The sequence below is a fragment of the Oncorhynchus kisutch genome, linkage group LG21 (genome assembly GCF_002021735.2).
Source record: "Oncorhynchus kisutch isolate 150728-3 linkage group LG21, Okis_V2, whole genome shotgun sequence".
NCBI classification, from domain to species: Eukaryota; Metazoa; Chordata; class Actinopteri; order Salmoniformes; family Salmonidae; genus Oncorhynchus; species Oncorhynchus kisutch.
In genome coordinates this window covers 6,222,108-6,247,239 of record NC_034194.2, presented here as the reverse complement: position 1 = coordinate 6,247,239, position 25,132 = coordinate 6,222,108, and the positions used below count along the sequence as shown (strand labels likewise).

General features: G+C 41.9%; 1 protein-coding gene across 11 annotated transcripts in view; it reads right to left on the bottom strand.

Annotated features, from left to right (window-relative positions):
- Positions 1-25,132, bottom strand: part of adgrl2a (adhesion G protein-coupled receptor L2a) — a 196,411-nt gene that overhangs the window by 31,594 nt on the left and 139,685 nt on the right. For all 11 annotated transcript variants that reach the window (XR_004204698.1, XM_031800675.1, XM_031800674.1 and 8 more), the window contains 7 exons: positions 10,027-10,335; positions 9,301-9,404; positions 6,638-6,823; positions 5,937-5,975; positions 4,050-4,233; positions 3,171-3,293; positions 2,545-2,750 (listed from right to left, as the gene is read on the bottom strand). Coding sequence is in view for 10 of the 11 variants with exons in the window: in XM_031800675.1 (XP_031656535.1) it covers positions 2,545-2,750; positions 3,171-3,293; positions 4,050-4,233; positions 5,937-5,975; positions 6,638-6,823; positions 9,301-9,404; positions 10,027-10,335 (1,151 nt within the window). In the remaining variant the exon portion in view is untranslated. The remainder of the gene's footprint in view (positions 1-2,544; positions 2,751-3,170; positions 3,294-4,049; positions 4,234-5,936; positions 5,976-6,637; positions 6,824-9,300; positions 9,405-10,026; positions 10,336-25,132) is intronic.

The window sequence follows — 25,132 nt, the reverse complement described above, 5'->3', positions numbered from 1 at the left end:
AGAGGCTCCTCTGTCCTCCACTCGTTACCTGTATTAATGGCACCTGTTTGAACTTATTATCAGTATAAAAGACACATGTCCACAACCTCAAACAGTCACACTCCAAACTCCACTATGGCCAAGACCAAAGAGCTGTCAAAGGACACCAGAAACAAAATTGTAGACCTGCACCAGGCTGGGAAGACTGAATCTGCAATAGGTAAGCAGCTTGGTTTGAAGAAATCAACTGTGGGAGCAATTATTAGGAAATGGAAGACATACAAGACCCCTGATAATCTCCCTCGATCTGGGGCTCCACGCAAGATCTCACCCCGTGGGGTCAAAATGATCACAAGAACGGTGAGCAAAAATCCCAGAACCACACAGGGGGACCTAGTGAATGACCTGCAGAGAGCTGGGACCAAAGTAACAAAGCCTACCATCAGTAACACACTACGCCGCCAGGGACTCAAATCCTGCAGTGACAGACATGTCCCCCTGCTTAAGCCAGTACATGTCCAGGCCCGTCTGAAGATTGCTAGAGAGCTTTTGGATGATCCAGAAGAAGATTGGGAAAATGTCATATGGTCAGATGAAACCAAAATATAACCTTTTGGTAAAAACTCAACTCGTCGTGTTTGGAGGACAAAGAATGCTGATTTGCATCCAAAGAACACCATACCTACTGTGAAGCATGAGGGTGGAAACATCATGCTTTGGGTCTGTTTTTCTGCAAAGGGACCAGGACGACTGATCCGTGTAAAGGAAAGAATGAATGGGGCCATGTGTCGTGAGATTTTGAGTTCAAACCTCATTCCATCAGCAAGGGCATTGAAGATGAAACGTGGCTGGGTCTTTCAGCATGACAATGATCCCAAACACACCGCCCGGGCAACGAAGGAGTGGCTTCGTAAGAAGCATTTCAAGGTCCTGGAGTGGCCTAGCCAGTCTCCAGATCTCAACCCCATAGAAAATCTTTGGAGGGAGTTGAAAGTCTGTGTTGCCCAGCAACAGCCCCAAAACATCACTGCTCTAGAGGAGATCTGCATGGAGGAATGGGTCAAAATACCAGCAACAGTGTGTGAAAACCTTGTGAAGACTTACAGAAAACGTTTGACATCTGTCATTGCCAACAAAGGGTATATAACAAAGTATTGAGATACACTTTTGTTATTGACCAAATACTTATTTTCCACCATAATTTGCAAATAAATTCATTAAAAATCCTACAATGTGATTTTCTGGATTTTTTTGTCTAATTTTGTCTGTCATAGTTGAAGTGTACCTATGATGACAATTACAGGCCTCTCTCATCTTTTTAAGTGGGAGAACTTGCACAATTGGTGGCTGACTAAATACTTTTTTGCCCCACTGTATACCAACGTGATCGCGATTGTCTATACCGATCTAAAACAACACATAAATCCGTGACGCTTTAGGCCAGAAACAAGTGGTAAAATGCCAGAGGAAGACGCGACTCTGATACACATGGTAAGATCTTTACTCTATGACATTCAGAAGCTGACCTACGACCTTCTAAAGTTGAGGACTCAAAGAAATTGGACATTGCTTGGGTAGTAATCTTATACAATGTGTGATTCTGTTGGTATCAATTGATCTATTCACTTTCTGTAAAACAGAATATGTATAATTCAATTGAAGGTTCATGTAAATTATCATAAAACATATTTGGTAGCGGAATAACATTTTGGGAAATTTATTTTCCTTATTCATTAATATTATTATCATCATTAAAATAGTAATGAGTCTGGTTAGACTATGAAGAAATGCAGGAAATTAGCTTCAAAACAACATTTCCTAGGTCCCTCAAATTAAACAAAATGATGGTGTATTTAATATAGGCTCTCTCAATAAACAATGATCTAAACCAATTTAAATGTAAATAAGGGGGCCCTGGGGATTTCTTTTTGGAAACCACTGCTTTAAACCCCTTATTGTTTTATATTTAACTAGGCAAGTCATTTAAGAACAAATTCTTATTTACAATGATGGCCTACCCCGGCCAAACCTGGACCAATTGTCCGCCGCCCTATGGAACTCCCGATCACGGCTGGATGTGATACAGCCTGGATTCAAACCAGTGTCTGTAGTGATGCCTCTTGCACTGAGATCCAGTGCCTTAGACCGCTGCGCCACTCAGGAGCCCATGCTCCTTTGAGACCCCTCTTTCAAAGTAACTGATATCTCTTCTTCGAGCCATGTAGCTACAATAATGGCCAACTGGGTATTTTTATACATGACCCTAAGCATGATGGGATGTTTCAATTGCTTAATTATTTCAGGAACCACACCTGTGTGGAAGCACCTTCTTTCAATATACTTTGTATTTGTCATTTACTCGAGTGTTTCCTTTATTTTGGCAGTTACCTGTGTCAGTTACCTCTGCCATTTAGACTATGCTTTAATCCAAAGCGACTTACTTTGTACTTTAACATTTGACCTAGCCAGGCATTTATAACAAATTAAATGATTTCTGCCTGCCAGGCTCTTCTCTTTCCCAGCGGTTTTATGACCTCTCCATTCATTTAGCTTGGGAAGACTTACGTCAATGTGTTCCAGGGTGAAAATCACAGGATCCGTGATGAACACACGACTGGACTCTTTGTTGATGGAGGCGGCGATGATGTCTGAATTTACAGCCACCGACACATTCCGCCCATAAGCATCGTTGGACATTTTGATCGTGGCGTTGTCAGTGCTGAGAAACTGCCCAAGGTTTTTGTACATAACAAACACCAGCTTGGCAACACCTGAAGAAAGGAAAAACAGAATAGGTAAGCGGCTAGGAAAACATGTTCCTTCCAAATAAAAGCAGCAGTAACTGTAGTGTTAAAAAAAACTAAGGGCTGAGAATAAAAAAAACGGATTAGACCATCGGGGAACATAAGTGGGCCTTGTCAGTTATCTTCAGAAAATATCATGGTGCTGGGTTTTAGGGTTCAAATCCTTAGTGGTCGCTCCTATCTAACAGTCCCACTGAGTAATCACTGTGCATTGTCAGTTTTGACAAGCTGCATTGACAGACCGGTTCGTCAGACTCTTCACCTTTTCATAGACACTGGAATGGAACAAAAAGTCTGAGCTAACACTCACACTCGGGATAAACACCCGCATGCAGCTCTGCCTGTGAATGAAGTGAGATTTCTGAGAGGGAAGTGTATGGGGTTTACCATTCCGACTGTTGAGCTTGACAGTATTGGAGGACAGCTGGATAGAAACACCACCCTTGCTGGCCTGTGGAAATTTGAAATCCTGAACCTGGCCGTCCGTGCTGAGCACATACACATCCAGGACTGGGGTTTTGTTGATGAAGGGGGAAAAAAGAGACAAGAAAAGAGAGAGACCGGGAGAGAGAGATACCAGACGTTACAGTGTGTTTTGAGTAAGACGAGGGCAATAAAAAAGAAAATGTTGATGCCCAGGACGTGGTTGCTTACATTCCTAAGGCGAAGCAAGAGTGCGGGGGTGTTAGGTACTACAGCCACTGAAGACATTGTTCAAGTGATTCTATGCAACAACAATGTTGCTGCCGAGTTAAAATGTCAGAACCAAGGTGATCCTTTAGCTCCTGTTGAGTCCCTTTGTGGGATACAGTACACTTGTGAAAATCCGGTGAAAGACTGGATGTACAAGATAAAACTGCAGCATTTGAATAAAAAAAAGAAGAAATGTTGTTGCAATGCACAGTGAAACATTTTACATTCATTCCCTCTCATGTCCCGAGAGCTTTGAGGTTAAAGGAGGAGACAGGGTCTAAACACTATTTTTACTAGGTCTCCGCAGTAGGGTAATGTTCACATTAATGTATAGAATTACATGGGGCAGACCTACGCATTTATAAACCAAGTCCTCCCAATCTATTAACCTGGAAATTGTCTGAAATTCATCACTTTGTTTTACATGTACATTGTGACTGAACTCAATTGAACAGACTCATTTTCTTTCTCGACATGAGTAGTTGAAATATGCATACAGCATCAAAAACTGGCCGTGCTTTCAAATCACTGGCCGTGCTTTATTATTTGTTTACCGGGAATTCAATTACTTACTTATATTATCAGCGGGTACTTTCACAATAGCCGGCTCCATTAGGTTGTCGGCAAGGACGAACGCTCCTTCCTCTAGGGTATCCAGTAACATAGTAGCAGCATGTGTCTGTTCCGTGCTGTTCATATCATGCCAGGACTTCAGAGCCTCTGGTCTTAGAAGGTTGTCAACTGTGTCTACAATGGCCTGTGTCCATCAGAAAAAGAGATGTGTAAGCAATTCTGAAAACATTCAACTACAGTAATTGTCATAAGCAAAAAAAAGTCATATGAATAGCTTTGATAATGCATGGCGAAGCAATCCCATTGACATATTATGGACGATCATACATTTTTTGGGGGGGTTTTGAGTAAGTGCTAAACAAATGCTCCACACAAGTATCTTCTCTGTATCAATGTGGTGTAAATTCTTGTGATTTGCTGTGCATTCAAGCAGATAATTGAATATGTTTAAAACTGAGGGGTGTTTCAATGTTTCTTGGACACTTTTTTTTGATCTGCTAATCTTTATAATGTATTGTATAATAAACATTTAACACTATTAAACAGCTCAAATCATTGAGAAAACCAAAACATTATGCATTTTGAAATATTAAATCCAAGCTGTTTAGCCAGTCGCTAGAACTCCACAGGCAGTAGATAAAGTACATACAGACGCTAGTGGGATCTCCTAAAAACATTATCAAATCATTCAGACTAATCAGGTAATCAATGGGGGCCCGGTTCCTCTAGCTAGCACGGATGGCTAATGTGACTTCCCATCAACTATATTGTATGTCAAATACTGCCGACACAGCATCCCACTCACACACACTGTCATCTAGTCACATACATATTTCAAATCTTCTCTCACTAACAAAAAATAGACCCATGTGGCACAGAAACACAGAAACATGCAATGTCCTGGAAATGTGCAACAAAAAATAATAATAATATGAATGAGATAATGAGACATTTGGGGAGAAAGGATAGTAGCTATTAGCTAAAATTCTTCTTTTTAACAAGTATGGCCATCTAAGGACTAATTAACCTGATCAATTTTAACATCGTCCCTGAGGATCGATCTGGATGTCAGAGAGCTTGACTTTGGAGGCAGGTGGAGAAGGATGTTGAGAAGTCCCTAATGGCCAGAGAAGCGATATGGCCAAAATACTTAGAGCGGCAGGCCACTGGAACTATTAAATAGAGAAGGACACAAATTGGTTTGCCCCCACCAGCCTTATTAGTCCAATGGAAAGCGCAGATTTGTGCCTCTAATATATGACACAAATTAAAATCTGTGCCCTGATGAATGAACAGTCATGAATTAACACGCTAAAGGTCAGAGTGTGGCCGAGGAAGACAAAGGTTTGAATACATCACAGGTGGAAAGAGAGTCTTAAGTACAGCTATCCTTAGCACTGTAGCACTGTAATGGGCTTTTCTATTGAGGAGACTCGCAGAATCGGAGGTGACTGTAAAAAGGAATGTGTGCCTTAAAAGACACACAGGCTAACTTTATATAGGAAATTACCCATATTTTAGCCATGAAATGCAGTTTGTGAATCACTGTGTTACATATTTAGGCATGTACATTCTTAAAGCAAAAAGAGAAAGGACCATTCAATGGAAGACAAAGATAAGCGAAAAACAAAAACAAATCCTCCTGTAAATATAAGGGAGAAAATAAGTTACATTGGTAACTGCCAATGATGTCTCTGCCACTTAGCGTGCACCTTTGGCACAATTATGGCTGTGTGGAAGCAATTACTCCAAAATGCAGGAAGCACAGAGAGAGGGGGGAGAGGCTACATGACAATGCTGAGGGTACATGCTGCTGAGCAGGGGAGTGGAGGGGAGGGAGGGAGGTGCAGAGAAGCAGAGTGTGGTACATTAGCATAGATCAGATACCTTCATGTATGCCCTGCATGTCCTTTCTCGTTTTTGAAGCTTTTTCATTAGGTAGAAAAAAGATAAAACAAAGAAACACACAATTAGCAAAATGTAGAAACTTGAGAACAAGTGTTCAAGGCTTCGATTCTTTTCTGACTGATCATTCCCCCCCTTTCAGCTGGCTTTCTCCTTCCTCATGCTTCAGGCTATGCAACCTGCAGGTTCCAGACAAAAGAGCCCTCACTTCCATTTGTGGCATGATGTATTTCTCTAAACTACACCAGAGACTTCATAGAACAAGCCATGGTTGAGGCAATTACAGCAATTACTTCAGGTGTACAAATATGTCAGGGAATAACATGATCTTATTGCATTTCAGTACATATAATTTAATATCCTAATTGGTTTGCTCTTTCTTTATTTGCTTGAGTACATGTGTCTGACTTTGAAAGAAAGGGAGAGAGGAACAGACATAATATGAGGAATATTAATAAAATAGAACCACTAATTTCACTGACTAGAAGGAATCACATTTCTCCTAACTTGAAGCGGGAGACGGCTCAGAAGAGCATCACAAAACGTCTAGCGGTGACTCAGATCCAGAGAGATTGCTGGTGGGGAGAAATGGCAGTGCTATTTATCTCCATAAAGCACAGTACGTGATAGGGGAATGAAGATGTCAATTGGCAGCCATTTTGAAAGGGTGGGAAATCAGTTACCTTGTTAAAACTGCGGCCCGCAGAGTCTTTCTCGCTGGGTCTCAGCTCCTGAAGCTGAGCATCCAGGATGTCGACCAGCTGTTCCATCAGTCGGACTGATGAACTCACGTCGCCGGCAAAGATGGGTCCTTTGGTGTGCTTCGCCAGCTCGTTGGCCAGGTTAGCAGCGTTCTCGCCACTACGGATCTGGAGCGATAAAAAATATATTTGTAACACTGAACCTGGTTCCTCTCTAGGTGTTTTCTCAGGCTACTTCTAGGGAGTTTTTCCTGGCCTCTGTGCTTTTGTCTCTGCAATGCTAGCTATTTGGGATTTTAAATTTTTTATTGAATTTGATATTATTACAGCCATGTTATAGGCTTAAGACTTGTTATAAGCATGAAAAAACTTTTATACTAAGGTATTTGTTATGGCTTTCGATGTTTTAAAATGGGCAGCAGAAATGGCTGGTATCAACTTTGCTAAGGACTGTACCCAGATCTGTTTGTGGTCCTATGAATATGATTATTATGCTATTGGCTTAATCACATACAGATCTGGGACCAGACTAAGGGAATATTCCACCAGACTATGAGGCTCTCTCCCTCCCGTTCTGACGTGAGGTCATTCTAAGATGAGCTGCCCCATATAACGCCAGTCTGAAGAGATGGGTGACTAATTACACTTAATAACACTCCTCGGGGTGCTGTATTTCTCATTTGATGGAAGTGAACACAAGAGTACAAAATGATGAAGCGTCGTCCGTCGTGCTTAAATTACTAGACATTCTATGTCTGAGTCACTTATCAGAACAAACAGCAGACAGCGCAACCTAGTGGATGGCCCGCGGCTATTTTGACTCTTTAATCATCATAAATGGTGGAAGATGAAAGGAAAGAGGTGCCATATAAGGGAAAGAGGAATATACAGTTATTAGAGCGCAGTGCTTAAATTGAGCCAGTTCAAACTGGTACAGATTACCGGTACCTCTTATCAACTATAAAATATGAGCACCACTACTCTAAGATTAAAATGATTACAGGCACCATTTTCATTCCACTTCAAGCATCGCAGTACCTACAGTATTTTAAGGGAATTAGTACATTTACTTACAGTTGAAGTCAGAAGTTTACATACACCTTAGCCAAATACATTTAAAAACTCAGTTTTTCACAATTCCTGACATTTAATCCTTGTAAAAATTCCCTGTTTTATGTCAGTTAGGATCACCACTTTATTTTAAGAATGTGAAATGTCCGAATAATAATAGATTTAATGATTTATTTCAGCTTTTATTTCTTTTATCACATTGATCACATCAGAAGTTTACATACACTCAATTAGTATTTGGTAGCATTGCCTTTAAATTGTTTAACTTGGGTCAAACGTTGCGGGTAGCCTTCCACAAGATTCCCACAATAAATTGGGTGAATTTTGGCCCAATCCTCTAGACAGAGCTGGTGTAACTGAGTCAGGTTTGTAGGCCTCCTTATTCGCACATGCTTTTTCAGTTCTGCCCACACATTTTCTATAGGACTGGGGTCAGGGTTTTGTGATGACCACTCCAATACCTTGACTTTGTTGTCCTTAAGCCATTTTGCCACAACTTTGGAAGTATGCTTGGGGTCATTGTCCATTTGGAAGACCCAAGTTTAAACTTCTGATGTCTTGAGACGTTGCTTCAACATATCCCCATAATTTTCCTCCCTCATGATGCCATCTATTTTGTGAAGTGCACCAGTCCCTTCTGCAGCAAAGCACCCCCACAACATGATGCTGCCACCCCTGTGCTTCACTGTTGGAATGTTGTTCTTAGGCTTGCAAGCCTCCCCATATTTCCTCCAAACATAACGATGGTCATTACGGCCAAACAGTTCTATTTTTGATTCATCAGACCAGAGGACATTTCTCCAAAAAGTACGATGTTTGTCCCCATGTGCAGTTGCAAACCGTAGTCTGGCTTTTTTATGGCAGTTTTTAAACTGTGGCTTCTTCCTTGCTGAGCGGCCTTTCAGGTTATGTCGATATAGGACTCGTTTTACTGTGGAAAAAGATACATTTGTACCTGTTTCCTCCAGCATCTTCACAAGGTCATTTGCCGTTGTTCTGGGATTGATTTGCACTTTTCACACCAAAGTACGTTAATCTCTAGGAAACAGAACGCATCTCCTTCCTGAGCGGTATAACGGCTGTGTGGTCCCATGGTGTTTATAATAGCGTACAATTGTTTGTACAGATGAACGTGGTACCTTCAGGCATTTGGAAATTGCTCCCAAGGATGAACCAGACTTGTAGAGGTCTACAATTCTGAGGTCTTGGCTGATTTCTTTTGATTTTCCCATGATGTCAAGCAAATTATGTCAATTAGCCTTATCAGAAGCTTCTAAAGACATGACATAATTTTCTGGAATTTTCCAAGCTGTTTAAAGGCACAGTCAACTTAGTGTATGTACAATTCTAAGCCACTGTAAAAATAATCTTTCTGTAAACCATTGTTGGAAAAATTACTTGTGTCGTCATGCACGAAGTAGATATCCTAACCGACTTGCCAAAACTATAGTTGGTTAACAATACATTTGTGGAGTGGTTGAAAAACACGTTTTAATGACTCCAACCTAAGTGTATGTAAACTTCCGACTGTATACTGTAGCTCAAAACATTGAGGTAGTACAGCTCATACATACCTTCTGCGCTACTTGGTTGACCCAGTGGGAAGTGCAGTTGCTGAGATCAGGGCCCTTTGGGTGCCAGGTCCCCGTGGCAAGTACACATAAATAAGAGGCGGTGCCTGTCAAGAAAATACATTTACAATAGCTCTGTTATATAAGATATATATATTAGAAACTACATTGGATTATGTCATGCTATATTAGCCATATACCTCATCGTGTTAAACCAACCTAACCTCCAAAATCCTACATACACTGCATTTAATTGTTGTCTTTACATCAATAGCTGGTAATTTACCATAAATACTGACTATATTCTCCCAGGGCCAGTTTCACTACAAATTAAGTAATAATAAGACTTTTCCTTCCGTTCCAATTACATCAACATCTAATGAACCCTGAATGATAACACAATTTCACACACAATCCAATAAGGCCTGAACATCTTCAATCAAGCTTGGGGAAACAGCTGAGCCAGTTCCCTTCAACACACTGGCTTCACATTGCCAAATACTATTTTGACCTAAAACAATGCAGTGAATTATTTACACAACTGTAAAAATACAAAATCTTCTTGATTCCCTATACAGTCCTGCACGAATTGAATCTATCAATAAATGATTGTCAGAAACAATAACATACTGTGCAGGTAACAAAAACACACAAGCGATCTCATCTCTCCAACCACTCATCATGGTGATAAACAGTAGCTAATGCCCTAAGGGTAAACCCTCTGCTTACCTCGGGTCCCCTTGGGGCAAGGCCTCTCTACTAACATGCCCCTCTGGGTCTGAGGCCACACGATGTCCCTCTTTTCCGTGGTCTCACAGAAGCGCTCTGGTAGGGGGAAGGACTCCAGAGGCGGCTGGGCGGTGGTCTGGGGAACCTCCAGAGGGGGTTTGGGCCCTCCTCTGTTGTTACCCTCCTTGGGCCCTGTTGTGGTCATGGTGTTTGCTACGCCTTTGTTGCGTGCTGCTGTGGTGGTTGTTGTGGTGGTTGTCGTTCGGAGAGGCTCAGCCGGCGCCGAGGTCGCTTCGGAGAGAGGTGGAGCTGGGGAGAAAATGATAACGTCGTCTCATTTTAGCTCGCCCAAGTCATTCTGTTCTCGTTCTTTCAAAACACACCTGGTACAAAGCTGGCTACACACAATGGTGGCTACACACAAATGGGGAGCTGGGAGTGCTTTGTGCAAATATATTTGCTTTCCCCTGGACTATATCTTATTCAAGGCACTCAGTCTGCACCGAACAAGACAATAATTACTGTAACATCTTCCTGCCTGGCAGTCACTCTTGCCTGAGAGACTATGAGGCACGGCTGATTACATTTTGACAGAGAAACAAGGAGCCCGTGTGTGTCGTTTTGTTGTCGGAACATTCATTCGGTGGTTGTTTTCCTTACTCGCCCCACATTTTGATAAAGCCGGTATGTGTTATGTGCCAAGGGCAAAAACAATACGTTTCAGTCAGGAGAGAAAAGGAAACACCACATTCAAATACATCCCTCCTTGCCTTCTGAAGTAATCACAGCTCGGAATTGGTTGGATTGTTGAAAGCAATAGGTTGGCGACCTTGCTTACACCTATCCATCAATTATAGATCTGTGCTTACCTCAAGGAAACAGGGAGGAAATTATACATTTCTGAAGTATTACAACAGGGCCTATGGCTGACATTTCTTTTGTTGTACTTGTACTATTATAACTGTATTTCCTGTAAGTGGATGAGTGTTTCATCCAGTGAAACGGTGATAACCATAAACCAGTCATTTGCTATACATCTGTTCACATCTCAAGGTACTGAAGCGAGAGTTTAGCAATATAATACAATTTTGAACACAAAATGATGTGCGAGGAATTTTATCCCTTTTATTATCCCATTAAGTTGTCCGTAACAGAGGACTTTAAAGTGGTATTTGCTGTTGCCGTTTTATCCCCGTAAATTTACGCAAATTCACTTAAACAACTACTGAGCTCACTGAGTGAGAGTGCGAAGCTATCGCTTCCAGGGAAGACAGACATCACCACGATATCTATCGCTTCAATTGAATAATGGGACTGGGCTGATGGAAATAGTTTGCCTGGCAGCGCCCCCATGGTGTGGATGGAAGACTTCAGCACAGCCCAGGCTGAAGGGATCCCTCTTTGAGGTTGGCTGGTTAGCTTGCTACCTGCTGCGAGTTAGTCTCTATTGACCATTGGAGACAAGTCAATGCGCTTCCTGCCTAGCGGGAGCCCAAGCGGGTCCGCAATGGCACTCTACTCCCAACATAGTTCAATACATTTGACCAGAACCCTAAAGGCCCTGGTCAAAATTATATACACTATATAGAGAATAGGGTGCCATTTGGAAAGCACCCCAGTCTTGGCTTCAGTAACTGCCTCTACATGATGCTTCCTGACTGAGACACAGACCTCAGACCTGAAATGGTGACATGGAGAAGTTCTCAGCTGACTGGATGTTTTGATACGGAGCTTGATGGTAAAGTTGGCTGTAATACAAATGCATAATTTGAAAGCCCAGGTAAACTACTGAAAATAACTATTCAGTATTTTGTATTTGTATTTGTATTTGTATTTCACATATACTGTCCACATGTAGACAAGCTACCTCTGCAGATTATGCAGGTCTACTAGTTGAACATCGCTTGACACATAACAAGTGTATTATTAACAGTATTTACATCATGTTAGGCCAGGAGGTAGTTGGAGAAAAGCCATGAATGATTTAAGTTCTCTCGATACTCTTTGGATCAGAAAATGTTTACATCTTGATTGATGTGAAAACACAACATGAATCCTTGATGTTTGGAGTTATTGAAGATCACGGGTTCACTCCCCAATACATCAAGATGCATGTGCAGTGCTATGATTCAAATACATTCCTTGATCATGTTAGCTAATGATATTATGTCCACACCTTTCTTCAGAGAGCAGATCCTTGTACAGGCTTGATGCAGCACTCTAACTCCTTGCTCTAGTTATGGTCACTTCCATGTAAAAGGACCCTTAAGCACCAACCAATGAAAGCTAAGGGCCTAGATTTTAGAGAAATTAAAGCAGATATACATGTTTCATTAATTTTAAATATGAGGAATAAGCCAAGGCTTCGATTTCTGGTCAAACAGACGGAAAAGGGGTATTCTACCATCTACCATAAAAAGTCTTAAAAAGGTAGTATAAATACAACAACAACAATCATGTTGAAGTAAAGACCCCTGCCAACTTATATCAATACATATTTAGTTTGAGAAATGATTTGCCTTCTGTAAGTTTAAGAAAAATTGCTGTGTGCTTTGAAATAGCGTTACCGAAAACCCTCATATCTTTAAAAGTTCACAGAAGTAAAAAGTAAAGGTAGACTTGCCATTTAGTTATGATGCTTTTACTGACATGTATTTTGTATTTTCAAAATTCTGGTGGCCCCCCGAGTGGCGCAGCGGTCTAAGGGGGGAGGGGGGGAGGGGGTAAAAAATGTACTATGCAATTGAATTGCTTACAATAGGCAATCATAATAGTCATTAACCACAGTTGGATCACCTGTACAGTCCTCCCTTCCGCTGGCATACTGTTATGTTCAGCTCATAACTGTTTTCTTTCTCTTTCTGTCGTCTGGTGGTCAAAGCAAATGTAAAAACAGTCTGTAAAACCCCTCCCACTCACTCTTCCCCCCCTCCCCCTCTTCTCTCTCCAGTTAATGTCACTTCTACTGTCTGCAGGCTCAGCATAGTTCCGTTACCTTGGAACTGCCCTTTTGCTAAAAGACGTCCAATTGCATCTAATTGAAGTCTGTTCCTACAATCTGTCGCGTGGGTTATCAGCACAATAACAGTGAGGCAATTAAATGAGGCTAGGCTAACTGACTGTAGAGTGGAGCAAAATAGACAAAAATCCATATCACGATAAATTGACTGAATCAATACGATAACTATACATAGAACAATAAATGAATAATAATGTGCACATTTTGTATTTATTACCCTTCAAACTACTAGTGCTAGATTGAATGTTGTAGCTATCAATTATCCCAACAATCACCCATATTAGCAAACATTTTAAATTTCACATTTCTCAATTAAAGGCTTATTATCATAATGAACGATATCAGCAAAATGTCGAGGATAATTGGACGGTGTCGATAATTTTCGGTTTATTGTCCCAGCTCCAAAATTGAGCATTCTTTCTCCTCTAGAGCTCTCCATTAGGTACACAATATATACAAACGTACATGGACACCCCTTCAATTTGGTTGATTAGGCCACACCCATTGCTGACAATTGTATAAATTCGAGCACACAGCCATACAATGTCCATAAATCAAATTTTATTGGTCAGTTTTTGGTTACAAGAAATTTCTTCAGCCTCCTGAGGTTGAAGAGGCACTGTTGAGCCTTCTTCACCACGCTGTCTGTGTGGGTGGACCATTTCAGTTTGTCCGTGATGTATACGCCGGGGAACTTCAAACTTTCCACCTTCTCCACTACTGTCCCGTCGATGTGGATAGGGGGGTGCTCCCTCTGCTGTTTCCTAAAGTCCACGATCATCTCCATTGTTTTGTTTACGTTGAGTGTGAGGTTATTTTCTTGACACCACACTCCGAGGGCCCTCACCTCCTCCCTGTAGGCCGTCTCGTCGTTGTTGGTAATCAAGCCTACCACTGTAGTGTCATCTGTAAACTTGATGATTGAGTTGGAGGCGTGCATGGCCACGCAGTCATGGGTGAACAGGAAGTACAGGAGAGGGCTGAGAACCCACCCTTGTGGGGCCCCAGTGTTGAGGATCAGCGGGATAGAGATGTTGTTACCTACCCTCATCACCTGGGGGCGGCCTGTCAGGAAGTCCAGGACCCAGTTGCACAGGGCGGGGTCGAGACCCAGGGTCTCGAGCTTAATGATGAGTTTGGAGGGTACTATGGTGTTAAATGCTGAGCTGTCGTCGATGAACAACATTCTTACATAGGTATTCCTCTTGGACAGATGGGTTAGGGCAGTGTGCAGTGTGATTGTGATTGCGTCGTCTGTGGACCTATTGGGGCGGTAAGCAAATTGGAGTGGGTCTAGGGTGTCAGGTAGGATGGAGGTGACATGATCCTTGACTACTCTCTCAAAGCACATCGTGATGATAGAAGTGAGTGCTACGGGGCGATAGTCATTTAGTTCAGTTACCTTGGCGGCTAGGGATGCCGTGTGGGGCGGCAGCCTTGCGAGGGTTAACATGTTTAATTGTTTCACTCACATTGGCTGCGGTGAAGGAGAGTCTGCAGGTTTTGGTAGCGGGCTGTGTCGGTGGCACTTTATTGTCCTCATTGCGAGCAAAGAAGTTGTTTAGTTTGTCTGGGAGCAACTAATCGGGTCTGCGACGAGGCAGGTTTTCTTTTTGTAGTCCGTGATTGACTGTAGACACTGCCACATACCTCTTGTGTCTGAGCCGTTGAATTGCAACTCTACTTTGTCTCTATACTGACACTTAGCTTGTTTGATTGCCTTGTGGAGGGAATAGCTACACTGTTTGTATTCGGTCATGTTTCCGATCGCCTTGCCCTGATTAAAAGCAGTGGTTTGCGCTTTCAGTTTCGCGCGAATGCTGCCATCAATCCACAGTTTCTGGTTAGGGAAGGTTTTAATTGTCGCCGTTGGTACAACATCACCGATGCACTTACTAATAAACTCGCTCACCGAATCAGCGTATACATCAATGTTGTTGTTCAATGCTAACCGGAACATATCCCAGTCCACGTAATCGAAGCAATCTTGAAGCGTGGAATCAGATTGGTCGTACCAGCGTTGAACAGACCTGAGCACGGGCGTTTCCTGTTTTAGTTTCTGTCTATAGACTGGGAGCAACAAAATTGAGTTGTTGTCAGATTTGCCGAAAGGAAGGCGAGGGAGGGCTTTGTATGCGTCGCGGAAGTTGAACTTCCTGGGGTAAAATTGTAAGAAATAATACATAAAAAAACTAAATACTGCATAGTTTCCTAAGAACGCGAAGCGAGGCGGCCATCTCTGTCGGCGCCGTAGAAATGGCAGTAGAATGGCCTTACCAAAAAGCTCATTGACTTCCAACGTGGCACCATCATAGGATTCCACCTTTCCAACAAGTCAGTTCGTAAAATTTCTGTCCTGCTAGATCTTCCCTGGTCAACTGTAAGTGCTGTTATTGTGAAATGGAAACATCTAGGAGCAACAACGGCTCAGCCGCGAACAGTTATTGTGCTTCCAGAGGCAGTTTGGAACTCAGCAGTGAGTGTTGCAACCAAGGCCACACAAACTCACAGGACGGGACTGCCGAGGGCTGAAACGCGTAGCATGTAAAAATTGTCTGTCCTTAGTTGCAACACTCACTACCGAGTTCCAATCTGCCTCTGGAAGCACAATAACTGTTCGTTGGGAGCTTCATGAAATGGATTTCCATGACCGAGCAACCGCACACAAGCCTAAGATCATCATGCGCAATGCCGATGTGGTGTAAACCCATCCGCCATTGGACTCTGGAACAGTGGAAACGCGCTCTCTGGAGTGATGAATCACGCTTCACGATCTGGCAGTCCGGACGAATCTGGGTTTGGCGGATGCCAGGAGAATGCTACCTGCCCCTTAGTTCCAGTGAAGGAACATCTTAACGCTACAGCATACAATGAAATTCTAGACTATTCTGTGCTTCCAACTTTGTTTCAACAGTTTGGGGAAGGCCCTTTCCTGTTTCAGCATAATGCCCCGGTGCACAAAGCGAAGTCCATACAGAAATGGTTTGTCGAGATCGGTGTGGAAGAACTTGACTGGCATGCACAGAGCCTGACCTCAACCCCATCGGACACCTTTGGGATTAATTGGAATGCCGAATGCGAGCCAGGCCTAATCGCCCAACATCAGTGCCTGACCTCACTAATGCTATTGCGCCTGAATGGAAGCAAGTCCCTGCAGCAATGTTCCAACATCTAGTGGAAAGCCTTCCCAGAAGACTGGAGGCTGTTATACCAGCAAAGGGGTGACCAACTCCATATTAATGCCCATGATTTTGGAATGAGATGTTTGACGAGCAGGTGTCCACATACCCTACATGACCAAAAGTATCTCTTGTTTGATGTAGGCTCATGTTTTGCTGATTCTCACTGGTTTTTGCTCTGTAGAACAGGGGATTGTTTTACAAGCAGCGCAAAAAAAAGGGAAATTAATTCTCTTAGGCAATAACAAATGTTTCAGAAGGCTGTGCTGTTACTGTGCCTTGTTAATTCAACAGAATTGCTGCCAATATGCAAGTCCTAAAAAATATGTATACATGGATGACACTTGTTATGGAAAAGGCCCTTGATGATCCTATTTGTGAGTTTTGCATTCAGGTTTCTAAAGGGATTAGAGATTAGCCTTCTTATGAAATTGATGACCATTTGAAATAAACTGCACATAACTTAAAGATGCTCCAGAACTTTGGCAACTACACATTCTTTTTGAAACCTCCCGCTTTGGGCTGGATGTGTCAATGTGTAATTCATATATGCATGATCGATGAGCATAATTACCTCAATTAGCTATGAAATCCTTCATTTGAAAGTAACTGTTTTTCTGGAACCTGTGCTACGCCATTTTCTCTAAATTTTCCCCCACTTGGGCCAGTCCCCTAGCAATTACAGTTCAACCAATGAGCTTCACCCCCTCACCATATGAGCAAAAGGCACATGATGCACCCACAGCAGAACGAGAGAGAGAGCAATGATTTGGTGCACAAATCTCCACGTATGCAAAACAATTTTCAGGGTACACTTTTGGCTTGTGAGCACTACTTTTTGAACTACTGGCTAAAAACTATACAAAAGTACCGGAGAATCTCTTTAATAAAGTTGGATACAAATAGGCCTACACAATGTTTGTGCTTCTCTAACCCTTATTCAAATGTTGTGCTATTCAAGTTGATGCAGTTTGTTGGTCTGTAATTCTAAGAGCTATATAATCTCATTACCTTGATTCCGAAGATTCCTTTAATACAATGAAAACTGGGAAGAATTAACGCTACAGTTATTCAAATGGACACTCCTACCATGCTGTTGATGGTTTGCAGTATACAGTGATGGCTATCTTTGGATAGGCAGCGGTTCGTCCCAAATGTTTATAGTGCACTTCTTTCGACCTGGGCCCAAATGGCTCTGGTCAAAAATAGTGCACTATATAGGGAATAGGGTGCCATTTGGAATACATCCATACTCTTAGGGGTTCTATTTATTGTTTGTTCTGCTGTGGCAGCAGATTCCTCCTGCCTCACATCTGTAACATATGCAGATGAAATACATGTTTTGTTCACCTGTGAATCCCTCATGTACAATTTCCTTTTGATTACAACTCAAGCAAATCTATCTCAGATTGGAGAAACCAGAGAGGATCCCCCCCAATTAATGTCTGTCTAGCACTCAAGCCCAAGAGGGACCTTCAATTAACTGTCATGGAGTTATGAGTGTAAGGTAGAGATATCCTCCAAAGTGCTGAGAATTGTCAAACATGGACACATTCATAACCTCTTTATGTGATCGCCGCCCACGTCTTTTTGCCTGGAAACATATTTTCATCGCTCGGTTATTACTACTTTGGGTATAGGGCATGGGTTTCATCTGAGATGATATGACAATAATCCAGGAGAGGAAGGAGAGGAGAGAGAGAGGAGAGGAGGGGGGAAGTGCTGTCTCGTGTTGTCAGAGCTGCATCGAGCATAGATTGGACTTCTCCAGGCCTCACCAGTCTTGGCGGAGTTGAAAAATGAAAACTGACAGCGAGTGTGTCTTTTATATTATGCTTAATGGCCGCACTTACGATGTGCACCGCATGGTTGTTCACATGAGTAATGCTTCATACACGTTATCAGGGGCTGTTTATCTGGAGAGAAAAAAGGCAGGAAAACCTATAGGGAAGGTTTGTGAGACCAATGTTTCAGATAATTCGCACATAAGAGGTAAAATAGTATTTCATTTAATTTGTACCAACTATTGCTTGTCACTGAAGAAAAACCAACAACATTGTGTCAAATAAACCTGCTGAAAAGATCTCCCTCTGAGATTCTCCCTCTGCCTTTTCTGGTGTAAAACTAAAGGGGTCCTTTAAACACAGGCTTTTATCAGTTGTGAAATATGGGTCCCAGGTGGTAATCAGCTCCTAATAGAAGAGTAAAAGCAAACAGAAGAAGTCAACAGAGGCTCAAATAATTAAAACCCTGTTTCTCAGATCAAAAAGGAGCCAAGTTCAGCCTTTGTGAAAGGGCCAAGAAAATTATACCAGGAAAATAAACTAATAAGCCATCTACTTCAAAAGTAATTTGAAAAAAATAATTAACCCCTTATCGGCTACAATGAACTGCACAGGGTTCCGTTTACCTGAGCTGTAAAGATGGAAGTGATAACCTCATAACCAATCCTTGCAACCAAGTGTCACATTTTTGCTAAAGTGCACCCATTAACATCGTCCTATGTATTCATTAATTTCCCTGGGATTTCAGTGAAAGATCCACCTGGAAATTATACTTGCTGATTGTTGTGATAATATGTCTGCAGTAAATTCCAATATCCTCCTATCATAACAATAACACACATGAAACAGTTAAATAACATTGTTTGCTTCAGAGATATCAGCAACATAAGCAATTCCTAAATATGTATTTCCTAAGAGTAATGTACTTGTGTTTATAGGTCCATGTCTGTGTCTAAGCGAACAAAACCTAATAGCTGTTAGAGGTTGTCTCGAATGGAACACATACATTTAAGTACAGAGAGCAGACACACACACAGCAGCTGCCAGACTAGAGACTGCTTTTTTTTCTCTCAGCTTTCTCTACTGTACGTGCCTCACATTTCAAGCATTAACTCAGAGTGCAAAGAACTAGCCTACATTTGGTGCCATACACACTGGGTGTCTATTTCAGAACATCCCCAAACACACAGACAGACACAGACATACAGGCAGGCAAACAAACCACCCAGCAGAACATCCATCCACACACACATGCACACGCATACACACACACAGCCCAATCCCAGAACAAATATTCTCAAAGGCACAATAACTGTTAGTGGACTGTATAGATGTCTCAATAATAATAGTGACTTCAATATGCATTGTTTAAACCGTAATCAAACATGACTAGGCTGATCCTTTCAGCCATACCTCAGAGAAACAGTAATCATCCTCTTACGTAAAACAACTCTGTGACATTGTGAAACGTAACCCAAGGCTGAGGGTTGCCCACATATGCTGTCATCACACATAATTTTGCAGTAGTTTGTTTGGACTATATGACACAGTAGAGGTCTAGTTCAACATGATGTAACCCAAACTGTTAAAACGTATTACCTTCAGTGTTGGAATACAAAATATCATACATGTGGATGCTTGGAAGTGCACAAATTGTTCCATGTCTTACAATGAGTGCAATAATAGCACCGTTTGGGAATGTGTGGAGGGAAAAACTTGAAATCGATGACATTTTAGAGAAATATCTGACATCCAACCCTGTGTATCAAAAAATACACTTCTCAGAATTTTGAATTTTCAGAATTGAAAAACCTATAAATCTTCAACCAGGGACATCCCTACTGTATATTAATAAATAGGATCCAATGGAAACACATTGTGAAATCCCAGTACATCTGGGAATGAGCCTGCTAGAACAGCCCTTGTTGGATGAATCACGACTGAATACAGAAATAATATAAAAAGATATGGACTCATTTGGAGGAAGAAGTGAGGAGAATCCTGAGAGGGAGAGGAAAAAGCCTCAGAGCGGGTGCCGCGCAGGGGCCGGGGATCCGTCATTGAATTAGCATGTTCCTCCTATCATCAGTGCAGATTGCGGAGGTAATTCATTCCTCCATTGCTAATGCAGAGAAGGGGAGGCGGTGTGTACGCTGCCGGCACTGGCAGGGACGTGAGTCTGGAGAGTAACGGGAGTATAGAAACGCTGCCTCTGGGCAACAGATTGGCTTGCAGAAGTCTAACGCTGATCCTGGCCAGCAGACTAAGCCAGACACAGGCCCTGTTCAAATCATAATACATAATAATAGAATCCACCCTTCCATTCTTGTTTCCTTCAGGTAATCACAGATCTATAATTGATTGGATAGGTGAAAGCAAGTTCGCCACCCAATTTTTCTCCACAATCCAACCAATTCTGGTTATGTGATTACTTCAAGGAAGGGAGGTAGGAATGATGCATTTTCTACAGGGCCCATGGCAGTGCTGCTCATCTACAGGGACATGGGGCTATTGACTATGGAGAACAATGGCTCTCGCTATCAGCATCCGCAGTAAGACAGGCGACAGGCCCGTCGACGTGTGTCCACACCAGAGAGAGAGAATGTGGGAGGAATAAAAATGGCAATTTTCCACATCAATACGCTCTCCCTTTCAAGTGATGTCCACTCGGAAGCCGAGGACATGGGGTTGGTTTTGTCAAAACAAGCAGTGTCATCTTTTGCACATTTTTCCTCAGCACCTTGATCTCTGATCCGGGATAACTCTGGAGCATGTAGAGAGGGGCCTTCGCTGTTACCATGCAGAGCACCTTGGCTCACTGCGAGGCTGTGCCTTACACATTCAATCCCCTCTCTCTCATGGTGTTCTAGGTATGTGCACACATGTAGCACCCATTTCCATCCATTCTGTGAGCAGACCTGCATAGAATGGTAGAATGGCCCACATTTAAGAGGTACAGGAAATTATGAGATTATAGAGTTGATTGGAAAGCTGTGAATTCACCTGAAATGTGGGGTGAACTTACTTGGCCATTTGCTTATGTGTTACAGTTAACGTATTAGCACGGTTTTCTTGTATTGTGTTGTGCACTAATAAAATAACGCAACAGCAGGCCAACGTTCGGCCACATAGAGATACTGGTGAACTAATTGGTAAATTGTGTCACTGGCAGCATGGCGCGCACCTTATAATTTACAATAAATTGGGTCATTTGGAGCCGTAAGAGCAGCACTTGCAATTTGAGGCTCGCCAGATGAAATTGCATACCAATGTATTGACATCTAAACAATTAAGAAGCCGTTGGTGAGTTGTGTGGGTCTTAATTGGCGCTCAGGGGGATTTATTTTATGAAAGCAATCAACAATTTCATTTTACAACTCAGGATAAATTAAGGGGTTCTCCAGCTAGGACTGACCTGTGTCCCATTGAGCTTCTAGACCGAGGCCCAATGTTCATCTCTCAGTCAAAAAGCAGCTTTTTAGATGCTTACTCAGAGAATTTAGACAATCTATCTGTGCTTTGGATGCATAAACAGGCCTTATAATTGTGTGCCCGATGAGACTTCCAGTATAATGTCTTGTTTAATGTAATCATCTCACTAACAGGAGCTGATGGAGGAATACCTCTTTTTATGAGCTGTTACATGAAATCCGTAGTGGTTTAAAAAAAGCTGTGACGCCATGTGATGTAACAGTGGATTACAGTTCATACGCGAGACACATCAGGGTGTGATTGGTCATGAAAAGGTGGCTGACCCATTTAACTTTAGGGCTGTGATGGTCATGGAATTTTTACACTTTGTAGTTAATGTTGACACTAGATTAAATGTTTCTGACTCATATATTGATGGCACATAGGCTGTTTCCAAAACAAGAAGTTGTTTTCTAGGGGTGGTCTCTCTTTATAAGGTTATAGGGTAATTGTGCCAGCCCTATTTAACTTACACTTCCAGTCACTGCGTGTTGGATTCAACCCCATCCACTCCCACTTGTCAGCGTGATCCCACAGGCTGATTCTCTTGCGTTGACATAAACAGCATTCGCACTAGACAAGGCCCCGATCTACCAGGGTCTTAAAAAAAATGTCCTTACACAACTTCATGTGATTGAATTGTATGTGTTAACAAAATCTGTGATATAGTTATGTTGTAACTTGAATTTAGACACCAATAGTGAGTAATGACTTTCTAAACAGGTACATTTTATTTGATGTTGTAAGAATAGTCTAACTAGTAGGGCTGTCAAACAATAAAAACAGTTAATCGCAGGATTTGCTTGCGATTACTCACAAATTCTGAATTTGCTCAATTTCAGCTGTAATTTAAGAATTTTTATACAAAGAACATTACAGGAATATTGACTGTCTAAAGTATTGGTTAGAAAAGTTGGGTAAATTGAGAAAGCACAACCTTCTCTAACCTCAATGTCAAATAGTTTTACATGGCAATGTAGACTTTAGCTGTATAGATTATGTATTTTGGATGTTTAATCATGATTGCGATTAATCATGATAAAAAATTGTGTTCCCCAAAAAATGTAAAAACAAAACTCTGACAGCCCTAAAAATTGCCTGAAATTACACAGTAACAATAGTTTTTTACTGAGTTACAGTTTATATAAGGAAATCAGTCAATTACAATAAATTCATTAAGCCCTAACCTATGGATTTCACACATTTCGCACAGCCATGGATTGGCCTGGGAGAGCATAGGTCCACCAACTGGGGAGCCAGGCCCAGCCAATCAAAATGAGATTTTCCCCACAAAAGGGCTTTATTACAGAAATAAATACTCCTCAGTTTCATCAGCTGTTCAGGTAACTAGTCTCAGATGATCCCACAGGTGAATAAGACGGATGTGGAGGTCCTGGGCCTGGCGTGGTTAGACTTGGTCTGCGGTTGTGAGGCTGATTGGACATACTGCCAAATTCTCTAAAAAGACGTTGGAGGTGGCTTATGGTAGAGAAATTATCATAAAATTATCTGGCAACAGCTCTGGGGGACATTCCTGCAGTCAGCATGCCAATTGCATGCTCCCTCAAAACAAACATGAGACATCTGAAGGCATTGTGCTATGTGACAAAACTGCACATTTTAGAGTGGCTTTATTGTCCCCAGCATAAGGTGCACCTGTGTAATGATCATGTTGTTTAATCAGCTTCTTGATATGCTACACCTGTCAGGTGGATGGATTCTCTTGGCAAAGGAGAAACGCTCACTAACAGGGATGTAAACAAATGTGTGCACAGAATTTGAGAGAAATAAGCTTTTTGTGCGTATGTTTCATTTTGGGGATTTTTTTATTTCAGATCATGAAACATGGGACCAACACTTTACATGTTGGATTTATATTTTTTATTCAGTGTAGTTAGTGTTTAGGCCTAAGGGTATAAGGTATCTTGCATCCCAGACGAGCCCCTAAATAGACACTATGTTAGCCCAGGTTCTCTGTGCTGTGTGAAGAGTTAAGGATGCTTGTTGGACACACGCTTGACTGAAACCCAGTCTTATTTTGTACAGCACCTTTAAAGTGCTTTCATTTCTATATTGGCATTCAATGTGCATTCAACATATGTGTTAATCAACTGAGCATTTCAACTCTATTCCATGAATCTGCAAAAATGGTATTGAAACCATATGTGTTTCAATTCAATGTCTGGCTTTTTATAGTCGTATAACTTGGAACTGTAACAAAAATATTGTAATACTTCTTAGATTTAACGAGGTGACAAGTGTTTTTGCTACTACCATTACCATAGCTGTATGTAAACAGAAATGTAATATACTAGCTGCCTTTCTGCTGATTGTCACCTATTTGTATTTGAGTATCTGTTAATGACAATCTATTTGCCAAATGGGAAATCGGAAAAGAAAATTACATTTTGCTTGTAATGCTGCAAATATTCAATCAAAATCCACAAATACCTCGTTATTGGCTAAAGAGACACTTCAAACAAGTTGCTCATGGACAGCAATAAAGGGAAATGAGTGCATTTTCATCTTCCTCCCCTTGATGACTTCACTTCAATCCAGTGCACCCACTGCATACTAATTTCCACCTAAGGGTCTGTATCTAAACTTAGGAGAAGTTATTTTGTTACACTAAAGCCTGTCTGGCTCTTACTATAGTGGGCATGTTCCACTGGTTGAACCCAATTTAGCCTCCTCAGCCCTATCAATACAAAAGTGGGCTAGCAAATACATTAATAAATATTGAGCTGTGGTAATCTAGAGGAAAGTTGCTTGACCTCCACGCTCATCGCCGACTGTGTGGAGTATTACATGGATTTAGGACTCGGGGTGAGGAGGGGATTAGGGTAATTACAGTTATTATATGCTCAATGTAAAGACTATCTGGGGCCTAAGCGGCCTCATGTCAATTTTTGACAGTTAAATTAAAAACATATTCATCTGACATGACCCGAGTGATTGATCCCTTCCCCGTGTTCTCTGCCTCCTCGTCTTCCAGAAGACACACTGTTCCTCATACTAGCCTGATAGGGTGAACCTTTTTTGTGTCATTTAGCAGACGCTCTGATCCAGAGTGACTTACAGGACCAATTAGGGTTAAGGGCCTTGATCAAGCAAACTTCAACAGATTTTTCACCCCGTCAGCTCAGGGATTTGAACCAGCAACCTTTTGGTTACTGACCCAATGCTATTAAACACTAGACTACTTGCTACCTGAATGGTGCCCGATGGGGATTAAGGGTTTCTGTACCAGGGGGAATAGCACTTTGTACCTGTCCAGGAAGTACCTGTATGATTCCAGTGGTGGGGGTACATTTCCTCTCTCTCTGGGAGAAGAGCTGGTGGCAGCAGCTACCCCCATGGGCCTTCCTTTGCACTGGGGACGTGGGGGAACGCCCGCACTGTAAACCCAAGTAAATCCCCCGATACTGATCCCTTATGAGATGGTAAGTGGGTGATGTTGTTTACTGCTGAGCAAGACGACTTCACCCCGAGAAGCTTCATGCACTCCAAAGCTTCCGTAACATATCTAAGACATATTCAATTCTAAATAAACAAATCTCCCATCCGTGACACTTGACACGCAGGCCGTGGAATACCCAAGGAATATCAACACACTTAGTGGCAGCTAAATTCGCAATGTCACAAAATACAAT